The following is a 20,853-nucleotide window of genomic DNA, read 5'->3' on the forward strand; positions in this document are numbered from 1 at the left end:
CATTTGACAGAGTAAGCTGGCCGTTTATGTCTGAAGTTCTTTGCAAATTCAGCGTCTGCAGCAGAATGTTTTGCTGGATCATGTTTTTTTACTCTTATCCTTCGGCATCTGCCCAAGTGAATGGCACTCTTTCAGATAGTTTTGACATACAAAACAGCACTAGGCAGGGGTGTGCGTTGTCCCCTTTAGGCCGGCGCCACACGTGGCGCTTTTGTCTGCGCTTGCAAACGCAAACCGTGCACGCGGCTACATAGGAAGTGAATGAGAGCCGCGCGCATGGTAAGCGCCGAGCGCGTACCTGCATGCGCCGGCTATAAAGTTTAAAAAGTGTTTTAAACCGCGATACCGCGGTTTAAAACACTAACGAAAATAAGCTGGTGCCCGGTATTTCCATCAGAAACCTGCCACTACAAGTGGTAGGTTTCCTTTAAATGTGTCTGGAAGCGTCATTTAATTTTAAAAGGGAAACCCAGAGCATTACTTATTTGGGAATTCAGTTACCAGCAGACCTGTCTAGACTTTACACCTTAAATTTCTTACCATTACTCATAATGAGGACTGCTCCAGAAGTACCAAGGGCATTTTCTTGTGGTTTGGCAGATGTGCCATACTCAAAATGAACACATTACCACGCTTTCTATATCTCTTTCAGGCGTTCCCCATTAAATTGCCAAAGGCATATTCCAGATCGTTTAATGCCACTCAGCATAAATTTATCTGGGCTGGCAAACCAGCTACAATTAAGTGTACCACCCTGTACCACTCAAAAATTTCGGGAGTCATTGGACTGTCATACTTTAAAAGCTACCATATGTACGCCGACAATACGAATGTGGAAAGCACAAATCAATCAAATGCTTCTCTATGAGGCAGTCTTATACAAACACAGAACTTGTTCAGATAAGTTCGGACAAATCTGGGGCACTAGGTGTGACTCGCGTGAGACACACTATTCACCTCATAGACTCAGGCCGGCGCCACACAGGGCGCTTTGTCTGCGCTTGCAAACGCAAACAAAGTCGCGCCCACCGGGGCGGGCCTCGGCCCGATCGCATCTGCGTTTCTATGGAAACGCCTGCGATCGGGAACGAGCCGCCGGTGTTTCGCGTTAAATTAGGTTAGACCCCAATAGGACGCCTACTCTGAAAACCCATCCCACGATTGGCCTGACCATTCTCTAGGGAGCAACCTTAGCATGTTGGGGAAGTGGGGGGTCTACCAAGTATGACCTAATCTCTCTGCCCCTTAAACTCCATAAAATAAGACCTCTTTTGAAAGCCTTTGCTCCAGTACGGAGACACTTCGTCAAACTCTTTCTTCTGCACATTCATGCCTTATGTCCATTCCTGACGACCCTGGCCACAATACTTGACACGTTGGGAACTTGACTTGAGGATTTCTAATAGCCAGATGGTATAGAGTCCCATTTAGACTACATACTAATTTCTCACAGGGCCCCACCACATGTTGGAGATGTAGAGAAGACGATGGAACCTTCCTTTACATGTTCTGGTCAGGCCGGTAACCAATTCAGACAGGAACTACAGCGCCTCATCTCCCTAATTTTTGGAAACTCAATAGTGCTGGACCCCACTGACCCTTTGCTTATTATTTATCACTGTGACATTTCCACATCAACATACAAGCGCTCTCTATTGCAATTCTTAATTATTACTGGCAGATACTTGAAAATACACATGTGGATTAACAAGGGCATTGACATTATGCACATGGAGGACATTACCTTGCCGCTCCATGGCACATATGCCAAGTTTCATATTTATTTGAGACCCTAAAGGGGCTCTTGCTCCCTGGGCCTGGACCCTAACCCTCCACCCCCTTTTTTTCTTTTTCTCTCCTTTTCCCATTTTCCCTCCGTTAGCCCCTCTTTTACCATCTCGTCTTTTTTCACAGGATACGTCGTATACAGAAGACAAAAGCAAAAACTATCCCTCCGAGTGTCTGTCAATAGGTATGCTCAGAGTATATGTCGGGAGCTTTCCAGATGTATCCGCTGAGTGTATACTAAAAGAAAGGTGTGAACCCAGCCTGAAAAAAAAAAAAAAAAAACACATTGAGGAAAAATTCTTAAAAAGGGGAGATTGAAGTCTTTTGGATACAACAGGATCTAAGGCAGGGCTTAAGTGTACTACATAGTAATCCGGGGGTAGATAAAACATTTTCAAAAGGGAAGGCTGCTAGGGAGGAATTTCTCTTGAAAGGGTAATGGAGTTTGTCCTTATGTTGACAAAAAAAAAAAAAAAAAAAGTAGGACCAAAGTTTTTGTTTTAATTTCTCTTTTAAAACTTTATTATATTGTGAAAACGTATTCAATAAAAAAAAAGTACAAAAAAAAATTAAAGTGGGACACTGCAGAATTATCTCTGGTGTTCTGTAGTTTGAAAAATTTGCCAATAGTTTACATTAACAATAGCAGGGCACAAATACATGGTGTCTGATGTGCATCATGAAGAAATGCTAATGCATTAATCTTAAGTATTGGGTGCAGTCTATGGCTTTTCACCTAACCAAACCAGTTGCCTATGCTGCACTGATGGGAAGCAAAAACTTTTAAAGTGCACCTGCAATTAGAAACCTTTTCCTATCTATATTGATTATCTAGATCACATAGTACTTATAGGGGCAAAGCAATAAACAGAATACGGTTCTAAAGCTCTGTTGGTCTTAGAACCAATAACTGTTCTTTAATCACTTTATAATGGAATACTCCTTTGAAAGATTACAAATTGAACAGAAAATTTTAAAATACAAAAAACAATATTTACGGGTTGAATTATGGGTAGAATTTCAATTCGAATCTGTTGTAGCATCCATGAAACTTCTGTAGTTTAATAAGAATGGGAGCACAGATATTAAGCAAGTGACCATACATGATCAGTGTTGGCATATATTGAAATTGTTCTTTTTAAAATTTTTAGCCTAGAATCAAACACACAAAAGAAGAGCAGATATAAAAAGAAAGACTAAAGAGTATTTTTCCATTGGACCCAACAGGAAAGCGGTCTGCGTTTCCAGCATTAGGCCTGAACGTCCAGGCCCTAACCCAAACAAGCATACTACCAGGTGCAGGAAAGAGGGGCGAACGCTCCTCACCCATCCCCTCTTCATAGAAGGCCAGCGCTCGGCTCAGTCACGGTGCGGTGAGACAGTGTGCTCACCACACTGTGACCGGGTGCCATAGACCTCTATGAGGGCCATGAGATCATGGCTCTCATACAGTAGTGTGCATAAGATCTTAGGCTAGGGATACATGCAGTGATTAACATTAGCAGCATAGTGGATGAAATTCCCACGCACAAGCTGCAACTAAAATCAGAAGCATGTTAAGGGGTACTTCAGAAATCAGCATACTTCATATAGAAATGGGTCCTTAAAATATAAGCTAATATGTAATTAGTTATTTAAAAATTTGCATCCCTTAGCAGAAAATATTGTGGACATACAAAGTGATTGAGAATTAAAATCCTACTGGCCTTTTAATCAACTCATTGATTTCCTCCGCATGTAGCAGACACAGGACAGAAATGTCCGCTGGTCACATGTCCACATCACATGTCCTGCACCTGCCTGGGCAGGTCATGTGATCATCACTATGTTTGGCTGTAGTCTGCTGGTTGCAGTGCACCCAGTATGATCAGTGTTGTGGTGGGACGTTATCTCAGTGATGTTAGGCGCAGTGATGGCTGTTACATATCATTACCATGGTAACAGAGCAGGACAGTCTATTACATCATCACTGGGGGCAGAGTATAAGAGGTAGGAGGGGTAACTGAGAATTAAAGGATTATGGGACTTGTAGTTTCCAGTGGCGGTCATCTTGGTGATAACTGCATACTTTAGAGAGGCCATGAAATTTTGCAAATCATAAAATCAAACTATTTAAGCTCCATTTTGTGACTGATGACATTGGTTTTGTTGTATTCATTTATTTATAGCATCATGGGTTTTTGTATTAGAAGTACATATTCCCGGAATACCCTTTAACCATTGTTGCAGGATTCAAACTCTTTGAAGCAAAAGTTAACCCCCACCCCCAATTGCTGCTTAAAACAAAAACACATGGCAGCTCTGGTTGAAAGCAGCATGCAAAATCTGCTGACATCCCACACACAGCCTCAACAAGTAGGCAGCATTCAAACATCCATATGGCAAATTTCATATAAAAACTTTACTTACAAATATTTTATAAAAAAAAAAAATCATGGGCAAACAGAAGATCCGGTTATTTTAAAAACAAAAGTATGGTTAATTTAGAAAAAAAAAAATCTCACATTTATTGAAGGTTTATAATTAAAAACGATTAGAAACACTGTATGAACAGTTTCATGTCCCGTTGTTTTCCACTGTATCTAGTTTATACATGATTATAACATATAGCCAACACTAAAAAAGGTCTATACATATCCCTCTAAAATAACACTGGCATTGTGGGGGGTAATAACTAAATCTATTTTGTATAAGATGATTTATATAAATAAAGACAAAATACAAAAGGTTTAAAATTCCCTCTGTGGACTACTGGACGCATTTAATATGACCTAGTGCTCTGTGAATAGTTAAGAAAAAAATAATACACATATGAAATGATCTGGGGGCAATACTGGAGTTGTAGACATATCGGCCATTCAGTAACATCAATGTATAAGGCCTCATCCACACGAGTGTGTGCTCACCAGAAACCAGCTAAAGCACGCAACCAATTGAGAAAGGAGGGGGAATGTGAGCACTTCCCACCCCTCCCCTCTCCATAGGAAACAGAGGCCACAGTGCAAATTGGTCCAAAGATGGGACCTGCTCTATATTTGGCAGCACGGCCATCTGCCTCTATCATGGTGTGGTGAGACATGGTGTTCTAACCCCACCATGACTCGATCTCAGAGACCTCCTGGGTAGGGGTGATCACTGCCCCAATACGGTCATGTGTATGGGTCCTCAAGAGAAATTAGGCAGCATAGTGATCTTTCATTCACAAAATATTCTCTGTAAGCTTATGTTATAAATTCACACGTAAGGTTCTAGGTTTTTGTTTGTGTTTGCTGGTATAGCTGTGATTTACAAGTTGTACTGGTCGCTGATGACTAGGATAATGGCATATCAATTTATAGGATTTTTACAACATTAAAATGCTGTTCCATCGCTGGGGCGACAGAATGGGTTTCCAACAACAGATTTTCATAGATTTTAGCTATTGAGACACCATAGGGCTGCAGCAACTAGCAAAATGTATGCGCCTTCAAATACTGCATATTAGTCCCAGGAAGTTTAATGAAAAAAAAAAAAAAGTGAAGTAGTGTTTTCATCATACGAGGCAGAATTTACAGAGTAAGGTCTACGTGGCCTCTTTAGTATATTCGGATGAGTCTTCACTCTCGTGTTTCAGAATGTCACTTTACAATAAATTACTTTTGTTCAAAGTTATGTTCTCTCCACCCGCTGAAGCCCTTTTAAGGGGCGAGGTTCCCCAGATTGATCACTGGAGAGATGAATGAGTCATCCTCATCTTTAGAATTCATCATGTCTGACCAGTGCTTCTCCAAAATCTGTAGCCTGGCTACCCACAAACAAGTCATATTTATCCACAATCTCTTCTCGTGTCAGTTTTCCATCCTGGAAGGTAAAATAACGAACATGTAAGGTTTTAAATACAAAACTATACATATTAAGATCTTGGTTTGATTGATTGATATATATATATCTCTATGCCGACCCGAGTATAAGCCGAGACCCCTAATTTTAACACAAAAACTGGAAAAACATATTGACTCGAGTATAAGCCGAGGGTGGGAAATGCATTTGTCACAGCCCCAGTATATAGCCCGCCAGCCCCCCCCCCCGTACATGCCAGCCTGCCCGCCAGCCCCCCCCACCGTACATGCCAGCCTGCCCGCCAGCCCCCTGTTGTACACAGCATTTCGGGTGTCAGTGTTCTGGTGTAGACAGATTGCTACATATTCCCTATTAATTTATGTCTGCGATTAAAACCACATCAGAACTCTTTATGATGCAGTTGAACCTTCTTACATACACACCAGAAAGTAAGCACTCACCTTGTTCTGATCAGATTCATAAACAAGATGACGAGCTTCAGCCTCAGCATGGTCATAGTCAGAGGGTAGGATCCAGTCTTTAGTTTCCTCTTTATCCATTTTGCCATCCCGATTTTTATCTCTGAACTCAGTAAATTGTTCTCTCTCGGTTTTCACCCACTCAGGCTCATCAGCATCACCATCATGGTTGTACATATCACCTGTAATTAATGTACAAGGTCTTTGTCAAAACAGCCATAAAATACTTTCCAGTCTTAAAATCCCCCTTCCTTGTGCTTTTACGCTCATATCTAATCTGGCCCCTTCATAAACATGGGCCTAAATCCTGTAGACCAGACCGAAGAAGCCAGAAAACTGTCTGGGAGGGGGAGAAGGCATAATGGATCACTCCCATTCCCTTTCAAAGCAATCAGAGTCAAAATGTGTATATGATACATTATGTATCTCATTATGTGCTCACCGATATATTCCTCCAAGTCAATCACACCATCTCCATTTTTGTCAATATCTTCCATAGTTTCCTATAGATTTAAAACAAAAATAAAGTGTCTTCTAAAAACACAAAGCAATGAGATACTAGAACTCCTGAATCACAAGGTTAAAAATCTGTAGCTATTACCCATAAAACCCCCACCCACGTACGTTACTTCACAGAACATAGGGAAGTATGCAAAAACGTTTTCCAAGGTCTTAAATGGAAAACAATGCCTCCTTTTGCTACCTTGAAAGGCAGCCCCCTTAACACCAAGGATGACCTACAATAAGTCTAAAAACATGGTGTGGGATTAAGCCAAACCAGTATATCTATTCCAGAAGGAACAGACTCCCAACTGTAGACAGCACTGTTTCGACCTGGTTGGGTCTCCTCAGTACAGCATAGGGCAGTGATTTTCAACCAGTGTGCCGTGACACATGGTCGGGTGTGCCGCGGGGAAAGTTCTCAAACTATGGTGCCCCCTGTGTTTTATTTCCCAGAGAAATGTAAAATGAGAAATACTATAGTCATGAGTGCTGAGTATATGAGCTGGCACTCGTACTCTGGCCTCATGGCCATAGTACTTCTCATTGTACCCCTTTATTTTGCAGTATATGAGCCACATAATAATCAGCACCATACACTAAAACCAGGGAGAAACTGAGAACTGTTGAGGAAGAGCATTGTGTGCATCTTTCCACCATTCCTGCCAGGATATCCCTTTTGTGTTTATCGAAACAGGCCCAGGTTTCACAATGAGTGAGTAAAATAAATTTACAATCTATATTATTAACTATATGTATAATATGACTGTTTTAGTGTAATTTTGTGCTATTTTGGTGGTGTGCCCCAGAATTTTCTAAGTATAAAAAGTGTGCCGCGGCTCAAAAAAGGTTGAAAATCACTGGCATAGGGAACTGGTTTAACTGTGTGAGAAGCTATTGACCAGGATCAGACAGTAGGTGTTCTCCTTATGGAGAGATTGTCAATTAGACTGAAAGCCATAGATGCTCCACTAGGGAATTTAGAACATATTCAGGGTTAGGCAGTCAATATAATATGTGCTGAGCGCAGATATGACTAGTGAAGGAGGCCATTTTACACAGGTACAATAAGCCGTACTGACCAGCACAACTATATCCTTCATGTAGTCATACTCTTCAGGGTGCAGGAATGCTGTGAACTCATCTTTGGTTGCAATAAAATCACCATCCTTATCAGCCATTTTAAAACGTCGCTCATCTCGAACCATCATCTGTTTATAGTTAAAACTGTTGTCAGGATCCGGATCATCTGGGAAGCAGAAAGCAGCAATAAGGGTTATACACAGTCTGAATCTATTAGAAAAATTACCAGGATATTTTGCAATTTCTTAGCCCAAGTTGAGATTTAAAACTGAAATCTTATACACACCTATTTTTACTTTACTTATATCTCATGAAGTGGTATACACTTTTTTTCTTAAAGAGGACGCTCAAGAAAATACTAAATAATGATATAGCAGATTTTTCACCAATTAAAACTTTAAATACATGTCCCCTTGTAGTTTATATGTGAATTAGCTCTTGCTTGCCAAAACTGATGTGATTGGTCATTCAGCATTTTGTACTTGGTGAGAGGGCTTGGCTCGTATGAACAATACTTACCTTAAGATCCTTGAAATATCAGATTATGTATAATACTGGAATTCAGAGGTAATAAAAAGTATCTACTTTGTTTTCTTCTCCTTCTGGCTCTACTGAAGGTGAAGCATAAGTGGAATGAAGTGTAAGTCTACCACAGGCACTGCCAAACAAAGCCCCACATTGAACCCAGACATTCCTTTAATATGACACATGTTCCGTCTTGTAGGAAATATACATTTAAACCTTATGTAAATCGGATCGCTTGTGCACCCAAGGCGTTGGCTTTGCTCTTGAAGAATTTCTTCAAAATCTCTTTCCACTCCTGCTACTATCCAGTGCTGCTCCAGTTTTCATCCCAACAACACAATGTAATATGCTGATATCAGGAGCATGGACAACTCTTATGTTTTCCCAGCAAGCACTTGCATGCGCTGGCAAGATGTTGATATCTATGCACTGGCCAGTCAGTAAGCTCATAAGTGTCAGATATGAATGTATTTTCCAGAATTGAAGGAGGGTTAGGGGATACTTTCCATGGATGGAAGTGGGGAAGGAATAACAAAATAGCGCTTCAGAACTAAAGCCAAAGTATTGCGTGCAAACACCGTGATTTACATACGCTTTAATGCGTCAGAATTAAAGCAAACCTGTCACCAGTAATGTCTTTTTTAGCTGGTGACAGGTTCCAATAGCCTATGCTATGCCGATTTTAAAAATGCTTTTGGCAGCATTCTGAATCTTTTCAGTAGTTTTGTGTGTTTAATTCACATTACCTGGCTCCCTGCCAGTAGCATGTGGCGAGTTCCGGCAGGGAAGAGCACGAATGCATGAGGAGACACTGGCTGCAGCTGCCTCCCTACCCGGGATTCACCACACGCTGTCGGCAGGGAGCCAGGTAATGTGAATTAATCTTATATTAACTACTGAAATGATTCAGAACGCTGACAAAGGCATTTTTAAAATCAGCATACCATAAGCTATTGGAACAAGTCCCCAGCTAAAAATAGCACTCCTGGGGACAGGTGCGCTTTAAAGGGAACCTTACTTCGGGAGCCCTTTTCTGGCTCCCCCATGTCCCCATTGAGAATAGTGTATACATTGTCCCCCGTCGCTTCCCCCATTAGGACATCGTACATGTCTACTCCATTCCTAACTGGCCACTCCACTGAGACTAGGGACACAGCTATGCATACAGAAAAGGTAAATTTTCATCTTTTTTTTTCATAAAAACTCTTTGGCAATATGTACACTATTCTCTATGGAGATATGGGGGAGCCAGAAAAAGGGCTCCTGATCACAGTTTTCCCTTTAAGGTCTGTCTTACTGGGGCGTGAGGGGCTCTTTGTGTCAGTGCTTGCGGTTTAAAAGCAGTGAGGGTGATAGTAGACTACCTTTATACTGGCCATAGCTGGTAAACTTTTTGCAATTTGCTGGTCTACTAGCTTTCTTCAAAAGCATAAAAGCCCCCCACCTTAATGCAATAGCTCTTTTGAGTTTAAAGGGGTCTGTAGAACCTCCCAGTGCCTTAATCTGTTGGCAGCATGTTGTAGAGACATGTATTTTTTCATGTACATAATACAATTTTTTTTATGAATTCCCATGTTTATCCATATCAGAATTAGTTGGTGCACCAAGATATCATCATTGTCTTGGTAGAAGCATGGTTCGACACTCTAGGAGCAAAGTGATTTTGGCAGGAATGGACCTTGGTGCACCAACTGCCATATTGCCACACAGATTAAACTGGGAATTTCATAATGGACAGAAATACTAAATTTATAATGATTGGTGGTAGATTAAGTCATACAAGGGCCTGTTACCTTTTGAAACAATATTGATAAAAACAATGCAGCTGCACCACTAGTAGGAGTGCACTGTGAATGTCACCGCTGAGCCTCTGTATACAAAAAGAGCCAGCTTTGCCAGGAAGCACTAGACTGAAGTTAAGGATAAAGGAAAGTGGAGGTTGTTTTCGTGTGGCGGTAAGGCATTTATAAACTACATTCTATATGGTTAGACTGCATGACAAATAATTAAAATGTTGTCTAATATGCAAGTATTTTAATATCTGTGTGCAACAATTAATGCCTTTGAACGGCTTATTCTAAAATTCGGCTGTTTTTTCCAGTGGCCTTTGTCAGCCTAGGCACAGTTCCCATCCAATTTCTAAATTTCCCTAAACCCTTACCCAGGTAAGTGCCATAGGTGACATTTCTGTACTCCTCCCATGATATCTGTCCATCCTGGTTCATGTCAAACTCCTGCCATTGCCGTTCCACGTTGTCGTACACATATCTCCTTTGAGCTTTCTTGATCCATGCAGTCAGCTCCCCCTCCGTCACAAACCCATCATTATCCAAGTCTATTTTACTTACAATGATTCTACAAGACAAGACAGCACGAATAAAGGTGATGCAACACAGACAAGCACCTACCGAGTATGTAACCATAGGTGGCATTTTTGTATTCTTCCCATGACACCAGGTTGTCACCATTGAGATCGTGACCCTTCCACTGTCGTTCTACGTCCTCATAAATCCACCTCTTCTGTGCAAATTTTATCCAATCCCTTAGCTCCTCCACAGTTACAAGACCATCCTTGTCTGCATCTATCTTACCCACAATCTTTCTGTGGGGCCATGGCAGCGCCAAGCAAAAAAAGAAAGGAAATGTTAGGCGATGAGCATGGTTCCATAGAGTAAGGAAAGAAGACCGCACGAATGTCACGATATGGAACACTAGAAATGTTAATTTTATTAAAGCTGATCTATGTTCATATTGTTACTCAGAATACAGTGCTTCTTGTCCGAATATTAGTGCATTTATAGCCTGCTAGTTTAGTATGACAGATGTTTAAGGAGTAGGCCACTTGAATATAATAGCACATTACAACACTTACTATAAATTTCTTAATATCTTAAGTGCCAAAATCCACCTGCTGAGTGATACTCTGTATACTCAGTTTCACTATGCTCTGGTCGTAGCATGTGCCCGATAGAGGGGTTCATGACCAGACTGACCCATCCATCAACAGCCTCCAGAACATAGGAGACAAGATATGAGGGCATGTGTAATGAATCTGGTGACAAATACCTTAAGCCATGGCCATTAAGAAACAAGAGCAGAGTAAAGGGGCCGTTGCTCACTTATACTTAAACTTGAAAAAGGTTTACCAGACTTTTACCCTCTATATTAATATCCCGCATAGGGGTGGTCTAACACCTGGAACCCCCTCAATTAGCTATTTGAAAGTAGAGGTTTTTATTTTTGTACCAATTGTAATGCTGTCTGTGGTGTAAATGAGGTGACAGTTGTGTAGCAAATGCCTACAACAATAGCAGATATCACTCTGTTATTAGGTTTAGTGACTTAATAAAATATATATAGTTCATTCTGAAGAAATATTTTTAACATAAATACCTGGTTAAAAGTAGGTAATGTTATATATTTTTTACTTCAAGGCAAATTATTGTTGAGCCTGAGGATAAATCCTTAAACTCATGGTGGAGGTCGAACACCCAACACCCCAATATGTCAACTGTTCACAGCAGCTGATAATTCTTGATTCAATGTGGAAAAATGTCATGCTCTGAATGAGGCAGGATAAAAGTTGCAATTTCTGCCAAGGAAATTGTGACTTTATGCGTCTTTTGTACCATTCACACCACAAAAAAAAAAATGAAAGAAAAGTGGGCATGGTGGGGACACCATGATCCACCATATTTACTATAACCTCTGCAGGTATACTGGTGCATAGTTGAAACAGACACCAGGCCGAACCGCTCAGTGAATCTCTTATGGGAATAAATCTCCCCCATTATATTTAATATAAATTACAAAGTCACAGGTCAGTGGTCATACCCCAGCCTTTCCTTGCTCTCCTCTGGGGTCAGCTGATCAAAAGTTTTGGCTTCCTCTGCTCCAAGAAAAGCATCATGGTCATAGTCAAAATTCTGTGCATCATCATGCAACTTATCGCTCAGTTGAGGGTCATGGTGAACACGATCTTTCTTTTCAGTAGGTTTAGAAATTACACAAGAAGCCCAAAGGGCAAGGCACAAAAGAAGGTAAATGTTTGCCATTGCTTTCTGATGTGACCTAGGGAACAAACAAGGCAACTTAATTATAATTCTTAATTGAAAAATTCTAAAGAAGGAGATGAACACAACATTTATGAAATTCAGTAAACCCTTTTGATGAATACTCAAAAATCAACTTTATATAACATATCTGATCCTATTAGATCATTTCAGTCCATAATATACATACTGTCATATCAAAGTTGATGCTAACTTTGGAGACACATTCAGCAGGGTTCAGTACACACTGGTCTGAAAATAGTTGTAATGTAATAGAGTCAATACAGACCAACCACCTTCCTTTTTTGTTTTGAAATAGTGTAAAAGCGTAAATCCCAAAAACAGTGCTATCCAAGGATTATAAACTAATTGCTACCATAAAGTTGAATGGAGACACACATACGCGGCACTCCCGCCATTCAGTTTGGCTACAGAAGGAGGCAGGGCCGGATTATAGGCGGGGCTCCCGGGGCTCGAGCCCCGGGGCCCCCACCATCTTGCCCCCCCAGGGGGCCCCCACCAGATCGCGTCCCCCAGTCCCTGACTCCTCAGCCGCCGCCTCCCTTAGTCGTCTGCCCTCGGCACACGTCTCCACCTCCACGGATATGCCCTTGCATGGCTTGCCCGCCCACCTGTCCGCCCCCCGGCACAAGTTACTGCCTCCCCGACCTTCAGCTGCATGGCCGAGCCATCCGCCCCCTGCCCGCCCATCCCGCAGCCTTACCCTGCATCCCCCCGCCGCCACCCCCCTCCTGCCCAAACAGGCAGTCATCCTCCGCATCTACCGCTCCTCCCCGCCGGAACATTCATTCGTCCTCCGCTCCCCACGCCTCCCCCCGCCGGAACTTTCAGCCGTCCTCCGCTCCCCGCCGGTCCAGAACATTCAGCCATCCTCCGCTCGTATGCCCCCCCCGCCGGAACATTCAGACGTCCTCCGCTACCCCCCCCCCCCCCGCAGGAGCATTCAGCCATCCTCCGCTCACCCCTCCCCCCCCCCGCCCGGCAACATTCAGCCGTTCTCCGCTCTCCGCGCCACCCCGCCCCCGCCGGAACATTCCCCCGGCGTGGAACATGCTGTTGACAACGGTCCAGGGCCCTGAAGAAACACACCCCCCGCGCCGCCGCCGGGGCAAGAAGTCGCCTTCCGTTCCCCCCGAACAAGCAGTCATCTTCCGCAAGGCCCCTGATGCCAGCTAGAACAAGCAGCCGTCCTCAGCTCCCCCGCCTGAACACCCTCCTGATGGGACAGCCGAACACCCTAAAAGGGTAAGTATACATTACATATTTATTTATCTGTGTGTATATATGATGTATATTGTGTGTATATATGTATATACTGTGTATATATGTATATACTGTGTATATAAAGTGTATATACTGTGTATATAAAGTGAATATATGCATCTACTGTGTATATAACGTGTATATATGTATATACTGTGTATATATGCATCTACTGTCTATATATTTATATACTGTGTATATATGATTCTACTGTGTATATACAGGCGGTCCTCTACTTAAGGACACCCGACTTACAGACAACCCATAGTTACAGACAGACCCCTTTGCCCCCTGTGACCTCTGGTGAAGCTCTCTGGATGTTACTATAGTCCCAGACTGTAATGATCAGCTGTAAGGTGTCTGTAATGAAGCTTTATTGATAATCCTTAGTACCATTCCAGCAGAAAATGTTTAAACTCCAATTGTCACTGGGCCAAAAAATTTTTTTGTCTGGATCTACAATGATAAAATATACAGTTTCGACTTACATACAAATTCAACTTAAGAACAAACCTCCAGACCCTATCTTGTACGTAACCCGGGGACTGCCTGTATAGTGTATATTTGTATATACTGTGTATATGTGTATATATGCATCTACTATCTATATGTGTATAGATGAATATACTGTATTTATACATGAATATATTTGTATAAGCATATATATGTGCACATTTAAATATATGCATATATATATATGTATATATGATGTATGTTTATATGCTGTGTATATGGTATGTATGTATATGTTCTGTATACTGAATGTGTGTGTGTATTTCCCATATGTGTGTGAAAATGCTGTATATACTGAATGTGTCTGTATTTGCTGTATGTATATGAAGCATGTGTGTATATGGTGTTTTTATACTGCATGTATATTTATATATGGTCAGTGTATACTGTATGTGTGTATATATATATATGTGTGTATGCCGTATGTGTGATGTATATATACTGTGTGTGTATATACTCTGTATTAGTGTATAAATGTATATGGGTACATAAATGTGTGTGTATACTTGTATATATAAGGGTGCAAGCATATGAGTGTAGAAATGTATGTGTGTATATAAAGGTATATATGAAAATATCAGTGTATAAATGTGTGTAATTGTATAAACTGCAGGCAGCATGTCTGGTACGGGCTGAGGTGTATGTTACATGGGACTGCATATCTGGTAGGGGTGAAGGTAGATACAACGATGTGTTACTGGGGGTGAGGCGGCTGTCTATAGATGTGTTACTGGGGGTGAGGCGGCTGTGTGTAGCTGTGTTACTGGGGGTGAGGCAGCTGTATGTAGCTGTGTTACTGGGGGTGAGGCGGCTGTCTATAGATGTGTTACTGGGGATGAGGTAGCTGTATGTAGCTGTGTTACTGGGGATGAGGCGGCTGTATGTAGCTGTGTTACTGGGGATGAGGCGGCTGTATGTAGCTGTGTTACTGGGGATGAGGCGGCTGTATGTAGCTGTTTTACTGGGGATGAGGCGGCTGTATGTAGCTGTGTTACTGGGGGCGAGGCGGCTGTGTGTAGCTGTGTTACTGGAGGTGAGGCGGCTGTATGTAGCTGTGTTTCTGGGGGCGAGGCGGCTGTATGTAGCTGTGTTACTGGGGGCGAGGCGGCTGTATGTAGCTGTGTTACTGGGGGTGAGGCGGCTGTATGTAGCTGTGTTACTGGGGGTGAGGCGGCTGTGTGTAGCTGTGTTACTGGAGGTGAGGCGGCTGTGTGTAGCTGTGTTACTGGAGGTGAGGCGGCTGTGTGTAGCTGTGTTACTGGAGGTGAGGCGGCTGTATGTAGCTGTGTTACTGGGGGGTGAGGCAGCTGTATGTAGTGGTGTTGCTGGGGATGAGGCGGCTGTATGTAGCTGTGTTACTGGGGATGAGGCGGCTGTATGTAGCTGTGTTACTGGGAGCGAGGCGGCTGTATGTAGCTGTGTTACTGGGAGCGAGGCGGCTGTATGTAGCTGTGTTACTGGGGGTGAGGTGGCTGTATGTAGTGGTGTTACTGGGGATGAGACGGCTGTATGTAGCTGTGTTACTGGGGGTGAGGCGGCTGTATGTAGCTGTGTTACTGGGGGTGAGGCGGCTGTATGTAGCTGTGTTACTGGGAGTGAGGCGGCTGTATGTAGCGGTGTTACTGGGGACGAGGCGGCTGTATGTAGCTGTGTTACTGAGGGGATAGTGGATAGTGAGCAGGAGGACATGTATGCACGCTGCACTCAGTGGGGGCCTCCACCAGATTTTGCGCCCAGGGGCCCCCACCACCCTTAATCCGGCCCTGGAAGGAGGTCAGCGGACCTTCATTCCTGGGATATATACAAAATATTTATGATGGGAATACATCTTTTATATCGGACCATGCACCAGAGATATCTAATGAGCTCAAGCTTCTTGGATAGAGAAAGCAGCAATCACAAATGGAGAAGTCTGTTTCACCCACCAGATCCTTCAATAGCCCTTATAAAAGAATATTCACTTAAAGGGGTATTCCAGGAATCAGCATAATTCATATGCAAATGCATACTCAAAATATAAGCTAATGTGTAATTAGTTGTTATTTAAAATTTTGCTCCCCTTAGCAGAAAATGCTGGTGACATAGACGGTAATGAAGAATTAAAATGCTACTGGCCCTTTAATCAGTCCGTTAATTTTCTCCGCGCGGTCCGTCGCAGAACAGAAGATGGCCGCTGGTCACATGTCCACATCACATGTCCTGCTCCTGCCTGGGCAGGTCATGTGATCATCACTATGTTTGGCTGTAGTCGGTTGGTTGCAGTGCATCCAGTATGGTCAGTGTTTTGGTGATGGCAGTTACACATCATTACTATGGTAACAGTGCAAGAAAACCATCACTGGGAGCAGAGCCTGCGAGGTAGGAGGAGTTACTGAGAACTAAAGGATCATGGAACTTGTATTTTCCAGTGGCGGCCATCTTGGTGATAACTCCACCTACTTTAGAGAGGCCATAAAATGTTGTGAATCATATAATCAAACTATTTTGCTCCATTTTGTGACTAATGACATTGAGTATTGTTGTATTCATTTATTTATATCATCATGGGTTTTTGTGTCAGACGTTCATATTCTCGGAATACCCCTTTAAGAGGTGCTATCAACCTATTTGTAGTTGTTAAAAGATGTCTCACCAATACTAATGACTTTTCTTAAGGAAAGGACATGGATATCTTAATCCATGAAAGCCTCACTTAAGTACAACCCTTTAATGAAGCTCATTTTGTAAAATTGTGAACCCATTATAGAGACTTGAGCAGGGAGACTACTCAAAGGGTTAGAGCTTAGTGGCTTCTGTCTAATAATAGCACCTGTCAAAACAGTAGTCGATATATTGGTCGCCATCATGTGATCCTGGTCATGTTCAGTGTATAGCACATACTGCTGCAGTGACATAGCAGCATATACGGGGAGGCCATAGTAAACACCATCAGATACACATCTTGTTGTTAGGCTGTGGAATGTACATGAGCACAGGCGCTGATCAGTGGAGACCATTTATTATTAGGCAGAGAACTGAAATCCTTTGAGCCTGGTGTGCCTTCTAACCAGCTATAGTCATGGCCGGGGTGATGTTACAGGAGGAGAGGACTCCGGGTGTTACTATGGAAAGTCTACCCATTGATATACAAGGGATCTCCCTGTGGCTACCAAGGAGCTAGCCGCAAAAAGTACATACTACTACAAAAGCATAATGAGCACAGTCATATCAAACACAACACACAAGCACCGTTATATGACGGCAGCCCGAGCAGTCACCTAGTTCTACACTGAGAGCATCCCATCCCGTTACCTGTACTGTACTTCTCTGCTCCGCCCGTCCTGCCCTCACACGCCGACACCGGAAGCAGCTGCTTTCCTTGGTGGGCGCCGCTTCCTGCGCTAACGTCGCCTGGATTTTGCTTACTGATTGGTTAGAGGCTGCGGATGGGTGGCTCGCGCTGGCTGGTTGGCTGGGGAGCGCCACGTCCACACGGGAGCGCGCAGTGATACAGGGGTCGCGGGTGGGGGCGTTCTCCCTTGGCGGGAGATTTGTGGGGTTGTGTACGTTACCACATAGGTGGGAGGCCCCCGCCGCGCCCTCCCCTAGTGGCCTGGGCTGCCTGCCAGAGCCTGTCATGATGCTGCTCTTATAACCGCCACTAACCCTTTCAAGATTATATATGCCTTATCCCGTTTTTGTATTTTAGTTCTTTAACTTAGTGCGATCTAAAAGTAAGAAGTAAAAGTTTTTTTTTATTTTGGTTTACAGGTATTGTTATATGTGGTAAATATTATTCCTAATGACACCATTGAATAGCCCATGCAATTTACTGAGCCGCATAACTGGGAAAATTGGACACGTCAAGAGGCTGTGATATCCAAAATTATAAAAACGCAAAATCAAGTGGAGCATAATAGTATATATGATGAGATTGTAATATTGTGTAAGGAAGTGCACTGATCACCAAATTTAGAAAAGTCAAGAGAGTCAGCCCAAAGGGGAAGCTAAATTAGTTAAATGCCCAGATGAGACATGCAAGTTTTGTTTACTTCTTAATTAGAATCTGTAAGGCAAATGAACCCCCCAAACTAAATATATTTTCATAAACTGCCAGAGAGCATTGCCCCTATCCCTACATGGTCCCTCTACATACCTGCAAACTCAAACTATGAGGGTGCAGTCACACGTTGCAGATGAAACTGCATCGCAATTAGTTTTGGGTTGGCTTTAGGTGGTATTACTTATTTTAACAAGAGAAAGACATCAAATCAACAGATGAATGACATTTGTTGAACAGGTTTCTCTTTCAAAATCAAATTCATCCGTTCAGTTCATGTCTTTCACCTGTGAAACTGACAAAACTGCACCTAAAACCACCTCAAAGCTGATTGTGATGCAGTTTTAACTGCAACGTGTGACTGCACCCTCAGGTCCTAAAGCTGTATGCAAATGAGATGTCCAATGAATCATTATCATATTCAGCAGTCCAGCTTATTCATGAGTGTGAGGTACAGACACATCCCCCAGTGCATGACTGACAGCCTGTATAATGATGTGACACTCCTGGTGCTGGCAGCCACGCCCCTGCAGCCTGTGTGTGTATGAGGGATACAACTGCTTTAGGATGCAGCTATGTGTATAGCAGAATATGCCAGGCACTGGTGTAGCTGATTTCTGTGTGTGACACAGCATGTTAACAGATAAAGCGAACGTATGAGAGTTTATGATTTGATATTTTTTTATTTGTTATTACTTATTATATTACTTATTTGTTATTATTTGTTTGGATGCATTTAACCCCTTAACGACCGTCCGATCTGCTTTTTACAGCGATCAGTAAGGGTGCTTCTTCTGACGTGATGCCTTTCTACTGTGGCGTGTCAGAAGATGATTTTGGGACATTGGGTCAGTCTGGTGCTGGTCTTGGGCTGTGATATCCAGGTGTTTAACCCCTTACACACTACGGTCATGCATGACAGCAGCGTGCAAATATGTCTCCCGTGGATCGGACCCACTTGGTGAGCTTACCGGGGGACCCGATCCCCATAGCACAATGCTGCCACCACGTTTCACAGTCCTTCATGTGTTTTTGGAGTCTTTCAACTGTATGAGGACTTTCATATGTCTTGCAATGAGAAGCAGCTTCCCTTGGCACACTCTGCCATAAAGCCCTGACTGGTGGAGGCTGCAGTGATAGATGACTTTGTGGAACTTTCTCCCTTCTCCTTACTTAATCTCTGAAGCTCTTAGGGTGCTTCTTTACCTTTCTCGCCAAGGCTCTTCTACCACAATTGATTAGGCTGGGTTCACACCTCATTATTTGCCATTTGTTATAAGGACAAGTCAGGAGGATTCCAACATGTTCTCATAATGTATGGCACAGACGTATCTCACTGTATACCATGCCTGGTGAAGGGAACATAGCTGCCCCTAAAGCTTGCTTGTAACATCATATATTTCAGTTAGCCATTAAAATGTATCACAATCTCAGGAAGGTGACTTTATTTGACCTATCAAATGCAACAGGAATTTGTACACCCCCTGAATGTGGTGGGAAGTATACATCGGCAGCAGCTGGCAATTAGCTGCTGCTGATGAACAAGTTGTTCCCCCAGTGATGTCATTGTCCTAATATGGACAGTGAGATCATCAGGTCCTCTCTCCTGCCGAGCAACATAAGCGCTCAGTGGGGCAGTGGGAAGAGAGGCAATACGCTGCATCCGCTCCCCATAGCCAATGACAACCCTAGATGACAACCCTAGAGTAATTTTCTCAGAAACTGAGGAATCGATGGACAGTCTATTTTCGAGCCAAATGTCGTCCCAACTGGAGGGTGAACAATGCAATACTGCATCCAGATCAATGGGAGCTCTACATAAAACTAAGCTCAAGGACACACACACACAGAAAAACCTGCCAAAAAGCAGAGTAGGAGGGCAGTTAACCTATCCAGCAGGATATTGTCTGAAGAGCAAATTGGTGTTTTGGCCAAAGGTTTAAAATTTTCACCTAGTTGTGATTTCAACGTATTCAATACTCAATGTCAACAGACTGGCACGCAATATTACAGTTAGGAAACATTTTAACTCCTTTTTGCTCGCCCGCTGACTTTAGACGTCAGCGGGTGCAGGTCCAGGTCTCCGGATGTCAGAGGCACCCGGAGACCCTAGGGAGAAGGGAGATGCGGTTCGTTACCGCTTCTCCCTTCTCCGATCCTCCCTGCATCGCGCTGAATGAGCGCGATGCATAGAGGAGCTGAGCGGCGCGGCTGCCGGCTCCATAGACTCATAGGGTCTAAAGGGGTTAATCAGAGCTGCTGGGTCTAATTAGACCCAGTACAGCTCTGATCACCTGTCCCCAGTGACAGGTGGGCATTTACCCTGTAACTGAGGCTCTTATAGATGCCTCAGTTACAGGGGAAAACTTGTAATAGAAAAAAAAAAGTAAAATGTAAAAAAAAAAAAGTGAAAATGACCCCCAGGGGTTTTTTATGACCTCATGGGGGACATAAAGTAAAAACACACTCACACACACAAAAAATTAACCCCTTCACGCTCTACATCCGATATATCGGACGCTGAGCGCAGTGACACAGCACTCAGCTTCTGATATATCAGATGCGAGCGCTACTTGTATGGCATGGCAGCAGGCATAGCGTGGAAGAGCAGGCGTAGCGTGGAGGAGCAGGCGCAGCGTGGTGGAGCAGGAGTTCTGTGGTGGAGTAGGTGTTCTGTGGAGGAGTAGTAATAGTGTGTAGGAGCAGGCGTTGCGTGGGGGAGCAAGCGTTGCGTGGGGGAACAGGTGTTGCGTGGGGGAGCAGGCGTTGC

General features: G+C 43.2%; 1 protein-coding gene across 4 annotated transcripts; it reads right to left on the bottom strand.

Annotated features, from left to right (window-relative positions):
- Positions 1–2,685: 2,685 nt before the first annotated feature.
- On the bottom strand, positions 2,686–17,602 carry CALU (calumenin). Of its 4 annotated transcripts, none has more exons than XM_072147579.1 (7): positions 17,302–17,602; positions 12,030–12,266; positions 10,357–10,550; positions 7,670–7,836; positions 6,529–6,589; positions 6,069–6,268; positions 2,686–5,628 (listed from the first exon to the last, which is right to left on the bottom strand). In XM_072147579.1, exons 1-7 carry the CDS (start codon positions 17,325–17,327, stop codon positions 5,524–5,526), a joined length of 990 nt encoding a protein of 329 aa, XP_072003680.1. In that variant the 5' UTR covers positions 17,328–17,602; the 3' UTR covers positions 2,686–5,523. The 4 variants fall into 4 exon arrangements, with proteins under 4 accessions (XP_072003680.1, XP_072003679.1, XP_072003682.1 ...); XM_072147578.1 differs by lacking the exon at positions 10,357–10,550 and adding an exon at positions 10,604–10,797 and having other exon boundaries at positions 17,302–17,597; XM_072147581.1 differs by lacking the exon at positions 10,357–10,550 and adding an exon at positions 10,604–10,797 and having other exon boundaries at positions 17,341–17,593.
- Between the last annotated feature and the right edge of the window lie 3,251 nt (positions 17,603–20,853).

The sequence above is a fragment of the Engystomops pustulosus genome, chromosome 4 (assembly GCF_040894005.1).
Source record: "Engystomops pustulosus chromosome 4, aEngPut4.maternal, whole genome shotgun sequence".
Taxonomy (NCBI): Eukaryota; Metazoa; Chordata; class Amphibia; order Anura; family Leptodactylidae; genus Engystomops; species Engystomops pustulosus.